The 12341-nt window shown below is 45.5% G+C and overlaps 1 protein-coding gene across 1 annotated transcript in view; it reads left to right on the top strand.

Annotated features, from left to right (window-relative positions):
* Pi4KIIalpha (phosphatidylinositol 4-kinase II alpha) overlaps nucleotides 1–11875 on the top strand; it is a 92615-nt gene extending 80740 nt beyond the window's left edge. The window contains exon 9 of the mRNA XM_070531329.1: nucleotides 11553–11875. Within this exon, the coding sequence (XP_070387430.1) occupies nucleotides 11553–11732 (180 nt within the window). The 3' untranslated portion in view covers nucleotides 11733–11875. The remainder of the gene's footprint in view (nucleotides 1–11552) is intronic.
* Nucleotides 11876–12341: the final 466 nt, after the last annotated feature.

Genomic DNA, 12341 nt, shown 5'->3' with positions numbered 1-12341 from the left:
CTTCGAATTATCGGGAGTCGACTGTACGCATACCACTTACAGTGCAGCTGCTCGAGACGAAATGCTGGTTATATATGCGGTTTACGGGAAAATCCCGCAGGCAGGCGCAGTCGAGAGCACACTTCTCAACAAAGTGCATCAACCAATGGGAGGAGAGAGCAACGAGGGCGATGCAGAAGAGGATGAGACATGGAGTGAAAGAACAAACAAACAAAAAGTGCCGGCAGCCCAGTGATGGTTGCCTAGGCGACGGAGAAGCCTTTGCTCAACTGATTATTAGCGTCGCAGTGCACTCCACTCTGAACATGGCTTCACTTTCTGTGCACCGCAAACACCACAAATGCCGCAAATTTTGTTGAGAATTCCTGACGAAATGGCGGTGATTAGGCCTAGCAGCCTAAGCAATGAGGCCAGCAGAGTGGCTGGTAACAAGTCGTCATGGCAGCTGACTGCCGATATATTTTCACACTCGTAGACCTTATCGGTGGGTGTGAGCACAAGATCAGAAACATAGGCTAGACTGGTGGCCATAGTAGCAGAGTACGGATCTATGTGCATTCCCCTCAATGTTCGAAAAGCCTGCCGGCGGCAAAACTCTGCAATAGCAACTTGAAACCGCATATCCTGGATGCGCGTGTGTTTTGGCCAGCATCTTGGCCACACGCACAGTGCTGGCAAGCCATCAAAATTTGCAGGGGGCCTTTTGCTGGCCTGTCGGAGGCACTACGGTTGTGTTTCTTTTGCATACATGTGTTCTCTTTTCCCCCCTTCATTATGTCTGTGTGTATGATTTTCAATATAAGAAATGTATTTTTCTGACTCATGTGACTGTTATAACAAGGTTTGACTATATTGATCATTTTGCACTAATGAGGCTGAAATCTCACGGTGCACAACGCTGCCTCTGCTCATCTGAATCAGCATTACGCAACTCCGTCAAGCTACCTGGTCTACGCACCAAACCAGCTTAGCCACACTCTGCCCCCGGTCTTTTGTGCTCTAGGGCAAACCACCTCAGTCTGAAGAAGCGTAGGGGTTGCGCGATACAAGGTACAGTTGACCAGAAAAGTTCACAGGACACAGGATGTGCAAAAAACTGAATTCCCGCAAAGCCTGAGGACATAGCCCCAAATTCAAAGTTTGTCTGTATCATTTTTTTACATAGTGATTCATTAAACTAAAATGTGCCATGCCTAACAGAGCAGAAAATTTTAATTTGTAGTGGAACTTGTGTCTCGCAAACTTCGGTGGCTGAGTGTACATGTGGTACATGCTGTGCCGTGCAAGTGCGGGAGTGTAAATCTGCTGCACATGTGCAGCTAAGGAACCGTATTTTATAACAAGCAATTTAAATTTCCATTCTTTTCATCACAAGTTCAGCTGTCGCATTGTAGCTTTGCAAATGGAACTGTTGCTTTGCCACAATTAAGCTAGAAAGATTACACCCGTATGCTTTACTGGCAGCCAGTGTTGCCAACTAGAAGTAAAACAAAGAACTGAGAGCATCTGAGCACTTCTTACGAGTTGTGAATGCGAGAGCATTAAAGGGGCCCTGAACCACTTTTTGTCGAAGTAAAAAAAATGCATTTGAAGTTGAATTAGAAAATTTCAGAAATACCTTGCCGCAAAATGTTCTTCAATGTGTTGTGTTCATCAGAAGTGGAGTTATTGGCAATCAAACATACCATCATCATTGCTTCTCCTCCTTCGATGATTCGCACTTCAAAGGCTACAGCATAGCAGGGTGTTCCCACAACGCTCCACCTACTGAAAGTCACCATGGCACGCAGTTCAAATTTGAGTTTGGATGCTGAAGACGCCACTAGTATTCCTGATTTTGGCAACTGCAATGCGCTAAACGCAGTTGTCCTCAGCGAGCCCCAGTGTGCTCAGCCAGTGGACTCATCGTGGCACCCAGTGGCGGCCACAATATCTATGTTACGTAGCAGACTGCAGCTACATGCAACTGCAGCATTTGCTTTGTGCAGAACAGGGCTAGCGTGTGTGGTCGTGCTCATATGCTCCTGTGTAGCTGTGTTACGGAGTGCAGACCAGCTTTTGAAGCGCCATCAATAGTTCATTACACAGCGAAGTCTGCCAAGGCATCTAACCAGGAGTGGCCAGGAGTGAGCGCGCACTGGCAAGCATGCGTGTGGTCTGACCTCAAGTTTTGCGTGGTTCCAGGCTAGCTGAGTGTTCAAAACTAGTCAAAATTAATGAGACCCGACGGCTGTGACACCGATAAGCAGGGTGGCCAAATTTTAATTCCGCGTGGTGGCCGAGCATCGGCAGATGATAGTTGGCTTCTTCCAGAAATCCACAATTATCGAAATTTGAACGCAGATTTTCGCTTACTTCAGCCTGTTTATTAAACCGCGTTAACAAGTGTACGCAGTAACAGTAGGAAGAAGCGCATTGGTCCAAACACCCTTTTTGATTGATGTCAGCTATTGGCCACGCAGCAGCCACGTATGGGAACCTGCTATATTATGCAATAAAGCATCCAGAGGAGTGAATAGCAGGCTTCTGTTGAAAAGAGTGCATTTCACAGAAAAGTGACTTTGTGCTCCACTTGCGATATCCATGCGCCGCGCACGACTGCAAAATTTGGCTGAGGTATTCACAGCAACGGAGGGCCCCTTTAATGTCCAATTAAATGTTGCTGTGCGGTCCTGTGAGTTATGAGCTCCTTTTGGGCAAGTGAGCACATTGAGACGCTTGGCCAACGCCTCCTAGATAGCACACGGCTGGTGCACTTGAATCCATGAAATTATACCACCTTGCCCCACTTCCATAAAATCTAATGGGGATGCTCACAAGTAAGCCACAGTGATTTTGATGGCAACGCTTTTGTCATGCTGGGCTTGGCAATGGAAATTTCAGCCAAAGTAGCACGATGTCATAAAGCAGAGTGCACAGGCCTGCTATCTAGGATGCGTTGGCTCAGCATGTTTTGATTTGGCCTTACCAAGGCGCAGTTAGAATGCAGGCAAGAGCTTGTGTGGACAAGGAATGCGAGGGTGACGTGCCGTCGCGGTGATGCCCTTTCCCCTCATGCAACACCTGGCCCTGTATAGCAGCAGCAGGTGAACTTTTTTGCCTGCGCTCGTGGTGTGGTGTCACAGCCAGTGAACATTTAGATGCCATTTTTCGCTTGTCCAGACAACAGATGCTGGCTTTCTTGCTCAATGGGCCATTTGATGCTTTCGCACCTAAACCAGCAGGTCGACACCTCAGAAAACTCTAAAATCCAGAATATGAGCACCTGAATTCACTAAAAATCCACTAACTGCAGACAATAATTAGAATCGCATTCAAAACATATTTTATTGTGTCTGAAAACAAAGTAGAAAAAAGTTATGTTGTGCAGAAAAGTCTGTTTTTTGTTCATAATAGGATAAAAGATATCAGCTATCAATATTAATAAGCGCTTTGTTTTTGCAACTGTGAATGGCGAAAACATATTGCAAAACAAAACTAAAAAAAAGATGCTTCCCTGAACTATAATCACTGGTCGAACGTGAAGTTGGAACTACCAGGTACTCATTCCGTGCCTCCGTGCCTCTGATTGGTTCAAAATGGCGCCATTACAGAAGTGTCAATGTCGAGAATAGCACCCATGGAGGAAGAAATATGTGGCACGCTATTTGTTCATTTGATTACCTTCAGGGCCTGTAGAGCATTACAGAACGGAGTGGGAACATTATGTAGAAAAGAATACGAATACAAATATCAGGTAACATGTTTAGGTGCATTCTTAAAATCATTGGGATCCATAATTGATACAATGGAGGTGGGTAAGTGGTTCCAGTCATTAAAAGTTTGAGGAATGAAAGGATGAAAGTGGTGGTTAATGTGACAACGAGGAACATTTTATGACGATGGTGGATGCAAGCTATGAATGAAGCATGGAAAATTTGTAGATGATAATCGTAATTCCCTCTTACTTTCAAAGGGGCATGGTTAAGTGTCATGTTTGCGAAGCATGGAGCACAAATTATTAATAAAAATCTTAAGCATTTAACTGCTGAAAAAGAAGCCAACATTGCATGAAAACTGCTAGAAAACCCACCACCCGCAAGCGAGCAATATTTCCTGCTAGGCAGCCCAGAAAGTGCTAAATTTAGCAGGAAAACGGCTAAATTGGCACCACTGCTGGCAGCAGCTTATATGAAGTGAAAAATTATATGCAGCTTATATGAAGTGAAAAATTATATGCAGCTTCTCCCTGGCTATAGCTGGCAGTGGCATGCACCCACTCTGAACAAGTTCACCTCATAGCACATTCGCAAAGAAAAGCTTGCATGCTGCCTTAAAGCTTCCTATTGAATTTTCACAGCAAGGCAATGGGTCATCTTTTGCAACAATTATCTCTCTTTCTCTTGTTGCACCTTTTCTTATCGCTTTGTACGTGATTTAACATGGCCACTTGGTTTAACGGAAGGAAAAGAATCCTTAGAAAATGCGGTACTGGCAGCAATCTGCATTACAAATTTCTTTCCTTGCCTCACTACAAAAATCTACTCTGGACATGTGAAGAGAACACAAAAAAAATCGCCATCCCGAATGTTACTGTGCTGAGCAGCTACGAGATGGAAAACTGGTCAATCGCAGTTTCCGTATGTCTGCAAGTCTGTTACACTTAGATGTGTTTGCATGCAGTGGCACTGGCATCAGTGTTGAATTAGGCATTGTCCAACTCCTGTCTAGGTGACAGTGCCCGTTCACGGTTCAGGTGGGGGCCTCGTGAAGCAGAAGTGGTTTCATCAGTTTAGCGTTGCTAAGGCCAACCTGTGATGGAACAGATGTGGGCATATTGAAGCTCGCACAAAGCACATATGTCATCAGGCTTGCCCGTGGTTGGGGGCAGAGGGGTCAATAGGTTGCAAACAAGTTATGCATGAAGATGTTGAAGGGTTGTGATTCATGAGATACTATAGGAGATGGGGGTTGACTTAGGTTGGTACTGTAGGGGTTGGAGGACGGACTTCGGGATGAAAACCAAACTTGGGAGGTTTTATTTTACATTATATACAGAGAGGTGAGAGACAAGTAACAGTCGTACAGTCATTACGGGCCGGCAGCAACTCGGACGCTGCGGCCCGCGGCAAGACGTTCGAGAGAGGTGAATCAGGGAATGCTCTGGCCTCTCTGGAATGCTTCTTATAAACCCTTCGAGCACTGGAAGTCGCGTCATGTTTGACCAATGGGAGAGTCCGCTCAGATGACGCCATTTTCGGCCAATCATTGGCGCCCGTGTCGCAGTGTCTCACCCGGCGGCTCTCTGCGGTCTTGCCTCGCTGACTTGCAATGCACTTCTTCTAAGGTGGAGAAGGGGAGGGGCGCTCATGCTCCATTGTACGAGGGCCCACCTGCTCCCGGTGGTACGGCTCCGCAGTGGTGGCAAATGCCTTCTTCAAAGGCGAAGAAGGGTGACGATTGGGCTCCATTGTCCGAGGGCCCCTTCTAATCCCGGCAGCGTACGAACTTGTTTGCAAGTGTCCTGCCTCAGGAATGTGGCACCCCTGCTTCTGCATTCCTCAATTTGCTGTGCTGCGATTCGAAGTGGTTTGGGGAACTCGAAGTAGCCTCAGGAAACGGCGCCATATCTAACAGTACACAGGTCTAAGGCTTCTGTGGAAGGTTGACATCGGAGTGTGAGCTGCTTGGTGTAGTGCACTTGACTCATGATTACCATGAGTCTGTCGCTTTTTGAGTAGATATCATGCTTGAAGTGCAAGATTGAGAAAAAGGCTACAGTCAAACCTCAATATAAGGAACTTCAATATGATGAGATTCTTTATACAACAAAGTATCTTAACTTTTAACTTCTTGCCAGTAGGACGCCATGCACCTTTAACCTCAATGTAATAAAGTGAGTTTGTACACAATTTCAATATAACAAACTTCACTGCCGACGCGAGAGAATACCGAGGCGATAAATGAAAACTGCCACGGACACGGATAGGTTGAATTATAGGCAGTTGCTTGCAAATGCACCTCTTGAATCATATGTCGATTGGCTCAGAAAGGCTGCCAGTAGGGACGAGATCAGCTGGTCATGGCTTCTGAAATCTCACGGCATACGCTGCCTATTGCAGAGCTTATAACTGGTGAGCACAGTGTTGGCGTAGTGCATCGGGCATTCGTATCGATGCTTTTTGTGCCACTTATAGTTTTGGGCTGCTATATTGTAGCATTGCCTTCTGCTGGATTCTATGGCAGTCTTATCGCCCGCAGCTCGTGGCCAGTTGATCCCGGTTGATGCTGGTGAAGTGTCACTCTGGCTATTGACAAAGCGTGAAAAGGCATCAATGAAATTGTGCTTATTATGGAGTTTCTATTAGAGAATCGTGTGTTGCCCAGGGAAGTCGAAGGCAGCTACTACGAAGGTCACTAAGAAAGTTTATAATATGATGCAGCCAATGGTCACACTTTGTTTGTTGCAAGTTCTATGCTGACAAAACAAACCCTTTAATTTCTTCTGTACTGTATCAGTGCAAAATACTCACAATGGTGCTGCGGTCTTAAAACAATATACCAGGCAATTTTGCACTATAAGTTTGCACGTGGTCCGAGTGTGGATCAGTGTCTGGACAAAATGACTACTGTGCTGGGTGATGATTGCCCTCACTGCATGACAATATTCAGATGTTGTATTGGGAGTTCCATCCAGAGAGGAAATTTCAACATGGAAGATGCTCCAAGGTCAGGACATCCCATTTTATATGCCTCAGAGGAGAACATTGCTGCCGTGTTAAAGATGCCCGAGGCAGACAGGTGCGTGACCTATCACGAAAAGAGACTGAATTTATCCTGCACCAGCAATTCATTCTGTTTTCCATGAACACCTAGAAATGAAAAAAGGCTTCACTTTGGGTGCATCATGCTTTGACTGACAAGCAAGTGGCACATGTTTCATGGTGCCATGAGGTGCTTAATAAGGTTGAAAATGGAACTTATCACAATGTCGAAAGCACAATAACAGGTGATGAAACATGCCCACAAAGGCCCAGAACAAGGTCTGGGTTTTTGAAGGCAAAGCCACACCTGTGGCCGGCAAAAATCAAGATCTGTGAAGAAGAGAATGTTTTTTTTTTAGTGTGTGCGCGTGTGTCCGTGCGTGTTAAAGGGAAGCTGAAAGGTTCTTTAGAAAAAATGAGTGAACATCTGTACACAATGGTTTTCAACCCTCCGAATTCGAATATCGTATCGAAATTGAGCGAAAGAAAGGGCAAATATATTTTATTTCGATGAAAAGTGCAGCAACGGACACGCCCAGCTCGCGCGTCTCGTTTCCGCCTGTGATTGGTCAGGCGCCTAGTGACGTCAACTTTAGTAACCAACCGCTGCCGCTACTCATAAAGCGCGGTGCCAGGTAGTTTGGTGCTGTTTTTCTGAGACGGTAATGGAAAATTTAGAGAGACTGCGTTTTTCTGAGTTCGGCGTTACTCCCTACATGTACGAGCCGATTGCGAAGAGCCGGCCTCTCAAAGAAGCAAACGATGCTGGTGCAAGCAGTGCTTTCGACGCGAACGAAGGCAACGTCTTGGGATCTCCTCGTGTTGAAAATGCTCTTTGGTGAGTATGTTTTTTGCAACGCGATCTAGTGATCTCGCCGATCTTTCGCCGATCTAGTGAGCTCGTTTCCGGTCAAACAACTGTAGTGTTGCGTTCCTGCATGCCTCCTCGTGGAACGTAAGCGGGGATGCGATCGTCGGCATTTGTGCGCTGTCCAAAGCTGTCGGCAATCTACAAAGACGGTTTAAACGCGTGAAAAGCTTCCCAGTTCATGCAGTACGTGTAGGGACCTTCATCTGTTAACTACCACGTTGACTACCACTCATGTGATTACCACTCGCGTTGACTGCCACGCACGTTGACTACCACTCTACATACACGCACACGCACCAACAAAGGAATGCAGGGTCGATCGAAGCAGATTACGATGGCACGCACGCAGAAACAAGCGCGGTCAGGCACGGTCGCGGACGCTGCGAAGGAACGAAACACTAGAGTTGACGTCACAACACCGCAGTTTCCAGTCTCCGCTCGCATCGTCGACGTCAGCAGCAGCGCGCGGCATTTGACGGGGGGCAGAGCTACAGCGCAATTTCAACCGACGATTACGTCGCTCCTAATTTTTAAAAAAAAAAACAAATTTTACCTAGGTGGTTTATAAGATTCCCGCATCCGTATATGAGCATCTTATTGAATTCGACAGACTCTTCAGCTTCCCTTGAAGGATGTCTTGGAATGTTGACGACTAGACATGCAGAAGACAGTCACAGAGAAGTGGTACATGAAAAAATGTCTGCCCAGGCTAATGTGTTTCATATATTAACATGCGACTTCTGCGCCTCATCAATGCACCCACTTATGAAGCTTGCATTCATTATTTGGCAAGTACTAGGCTTGAAGCTGGCGGAGAATCCTCTGTACAGTTGAGACCTTGCTCCATGTGACTTGAGTCATTCCCTCATGTAACGAACAGGCCGAAAGAAAATGGTTTTCTGATGAGGAGGATCGCACTCAGCTACCTGAATAAATGTGGAAGGGCTGGTTCTTCAACAACTGGCACCAAAGAATGCAGAACTATGAGGGAACGTATTTTGAGTGAATGTAAAAAATTATCATATTGCAAAACCTTCCAAGTGATTTGTGTATGCTTTACAGTTGAATCCTGCTACAATAAAATTGACAGGGCGCATGAAAAATTTGGTTGTCGCAGAAATTTATTGTTGTGATATTATCAAATACATATACAACATGTGACTCGCTGATGCAAAAAGCAAGGTTTAATTCCAAAAATAGGTCAATTCAACTTGTTTGCACTTCTTGCCAAGCGATGGCACAACACTACTCTCGCATGCTGCCAGCATCAGCATCATCGTCCTGCGACCCGATGCAACGCCTGATTGTATCGAATGCGTTCATGACCTGCGATGTAGTCGGTGGTCCGGGCTAAGGTTGCGCGGCTGTTTCATCTTTGTCCGACAAAACAGTCTTCCCAGATGGTCTTCAGGATTTCTTGGTCTGTCAATTCTTCGTGCACCACCACGCACAAGTCGGCTTGGATGTACTCATTGGGATGGACATCGGCGGGCACATCTCCACTTTCCTGCAGGACTGCCCATGCGGCTGCGGCTTCATCAGATGGCGACCCATCTCCATCAGTACTTTTTGTTCTCGGCAGCCTGTGCAGTGAACCCAGCATGGCGCCAAAGCAGTTGCAGATTATGGCATTTCTTGTTGCACACCATGAAGCGGCAATCATTTGGAGCGCCGTAACGAGGTCCACTTTTGTTTTGTGGGCCAACTGTGCGTGTTCAGAAGCAGCCTTTAAATAAGGTGCTCACGGTAGGGCCCGCTTGATGCTCTGGATAACCCCTTGGTCGATTGGTTGAATAGTAGAGGTGCAGTTCGGTTGGAAAAACATTTAACTGCACGTTTTCCAGCTCAGCGTCCTCTATGATGTGGGCGGAACAATTTTCTAAAAGTAGACAAACCTTTCGGCCTTGCCTGCTCATGTCCCGGTCGAAGGCTTTGACCCACTCTCCGAAAATAGCCCGCGTTATTCATGCCTGAGTGTTAGCCACATACTTCATGGGAAGGCTCCGATTTCCTTTGAAGCAGTGTGGTTTAGCACTTTTTCCGGTGACCAAAAGCGGCCACTTGTCTGAACCGTCTATATTAGCGCCCTGGAGCACGATTATTCTATTCTTGCCTCCGTGGCAGCGCAGCCCCTTAATATCCAGGCACCTGGTGGGCAGCATCTCGTAGAAGAGCCCTGTCTCCGATGGCGCGTAGTCATTCAGGATGCCTGCGAGGCTGGCCCACATCCACGCAGTGGCACCATCACTATCCACCGAAGTGGCTTCACCGCACAAGACGATGATGCTGTGGTGTGACTTGAATCGGTCCAGCCAACCTACGCTGTCTATAAAGTCATCTATTCCTAGCATGCAGGCCTAATCCAGTGCTTTTTGCCGCACAATATCACCACTAAGGGCGATTTTCTTGGCCCGCATCTCCACAAACCAGGTGTAAACTGCCTTGTCCAATGCCTCGTGCACTGGCTGAGTCAATTTCTTGTGCTTCGCTGATGTCCCTGAAGCTAGTGCTTTGGCTATAGCATCCTTGCTGTTCAATATTGTTGAAAGAGAGCTCGCCGGAATTACAAATTCTTCCGCGATGACTGATTTTGTACTTATTTTTGCAGCTTCAGCTTGGGCAATAACTTGAGCGTTTTCTCTTCTAGCAACAATAACTTGGCGTTTCTTTGTCAGCTGCAACATGCTTCAGCCTACGAACCAACAGCTTCGAGAGACAATGACCGAATGTGCGATTGTCTGTTGTCGCATGTGCGTCACCCGAACACCTCGTCGCACCATCCGGGATTTGACCTCGCAACCCCTACTTCATATAGTAATTGGTGATGTACACCGGAGCCATTTTCACGAAACCTTGTAGAAAATGAGTAATTAGAAATTATATAAAAATAAAATTATTGCGTGCACATTATTTGTACGCACACCATTTTCCTAACCAATGTGACCCAAAACGTTTCCTCGGAGCTCAGATGCTCCTCCATAAGAGCGCATTGCATCGCTAATGCGGCATGGCAGCTTTCTGTTTTGTTTACATTGCGTCATGGCCCAAGCAACTCCAGTTTGTGTGTTTTTTATAATGCTGTCAGTGGTTTGTCAAGACATGAAAAAAGTTTTAGGGGTTTTGATGAGCTACAGTTTAAATAATATTGCTCACATCTGCTCTGTAAAAACTTGGTTTAAATGAAAATGTGTCTGCAAAGTAGTTTGTTTTGGAGGGAATTTCGATGCATTATGTTCTATGGGACATTGACGGGGAATGAAAAAATATTCGTTGTGGTGAAAATTTTGTTGAAGTGGACTTCGTTGTGCCGGGATTTGACTGTATAGACAAGTGTGACATAGGCAACACACCAGCAAAAAAATTTTTCTTACCAAGTTTCAGTTCTGATTATGGAGTTTCTGGCTACATGTCTTCAGCCAACACTGAATGATGAGCGGCGAGCACCATTTGCTGAGTTAGGGCAGGAACAGGGGACAAGGAAAAGGTTCGGCACACAGACTGGCTTTTTTTTTTTAAACACAGTCAGAGGAGAAAGACGAATACAAAATTCCCAACTGCAGTCATATTGCACAGGTAAGGCAGAGCAGGTTCAGTATACACCTTCATTTCATATACAGTGGGAACTGTCTGCAGAAAAATTCTACATAAGTAATGGAGTGAAGCTTGCTTCCAGTGTTCACCTGGTGTTCCCCCACCTATTTCTCAAAAAAATCTTGCAAAATATTTTTTGTTTCTATTGAATATCCATATTCTTAGTGTATTTTGTATATTTCTCTTAAAAATAAATTTTTACTTCAATATTTTTATGTTACGTCAGTCAATCCTTTTTTTCCATTGCAACTTGAGGAGGCCTAGTGTTACTGTTCACAGGATCAATTATCCTCCGATTTGTTCTTCATTCAAAGCAAGCATTGCAGTGAATTGTGTTGTCTATGCAGATTCTGAATTTGAACCAGGCATTAAAGGATGGCAAGTCTCCCGTGCAGTTGGTCCAAATGCCAGCAGTCATCGTGGAGCGGAGCAGCCGACGACCAGGTGCTCGTGGTCGTATCAAGTCGCTGAATGACAACTTCATCCAGAGCTTCCAAAACAAGGCCCCTTTCTTCTCTTGGTGCTGACACCCTAGGCAGGGGTTGTGACTTAAAAGCACATTGGGTTTATCTTTCTCCTCCTCGTGGCTTTTTGTATTTTTTCTTTGATGTAATTTTTAAGACAATAAAAACTAACATTTGGGGCCATTGATGGGGGTGTGGCAGCTCAACCTGTGTGTGCTCTGTGGGTGCTAAATTCTCCCCCCTCCCCCAGCACCCTTGCCACTTTCTGTGACATTTAAGTTGCTGCTTACTGCTAGTCATTTCCAAGCAAGCGTCCTGTATTGCATGAAAACTAAGTCTCATTTTCTACTGCAATTCCAAGCTGTTTGGAAGGCATTTGAAGAAAATGTGCACACACCCTACAATAATGCCTCAAATGCGCAATGTAGGTTACCTGTATGTTAACAAAAGATTTTGGCACAAAGAAAAAGTAAACAAAAAATTCTTGCTGACTTTTCTTAAACTAGGCGAAATTTAAACCTCTGCCTCTGTGTGCCGAGATTTTGCCCTGAGGCCTAATATTCACTGAGGGATAGAATATTTGGTTAAACATGTGCAAGGCGAGTTATATCTGCTATTTGAATTTTTTTTTTTATGGTGCCACTGGAGATTTTCTTTAATGACACATTAGCA

Source organism: Dermacentor albipictus, chromosome 1 (genome assembly GCF_038994185.2).
Source record: "Dermacentor albipictus isolate Rhodes 1998 colony chromosome 1, USDA_Dalb.pri_finalv2, whole genome shotgun sequence".
In the NCBI taxonomy this organism is placed as follows: Eukaryota; Metazoa; Arthropoda; class Arachnida; order Ixodida; family Ixodidae; genus Dermacentor; species Dermacentor albipictus.
Note: the sequence above shows the minus strand (reverse complement) of the source record. Positions and strands in the feature narration are given on the sequence as shown.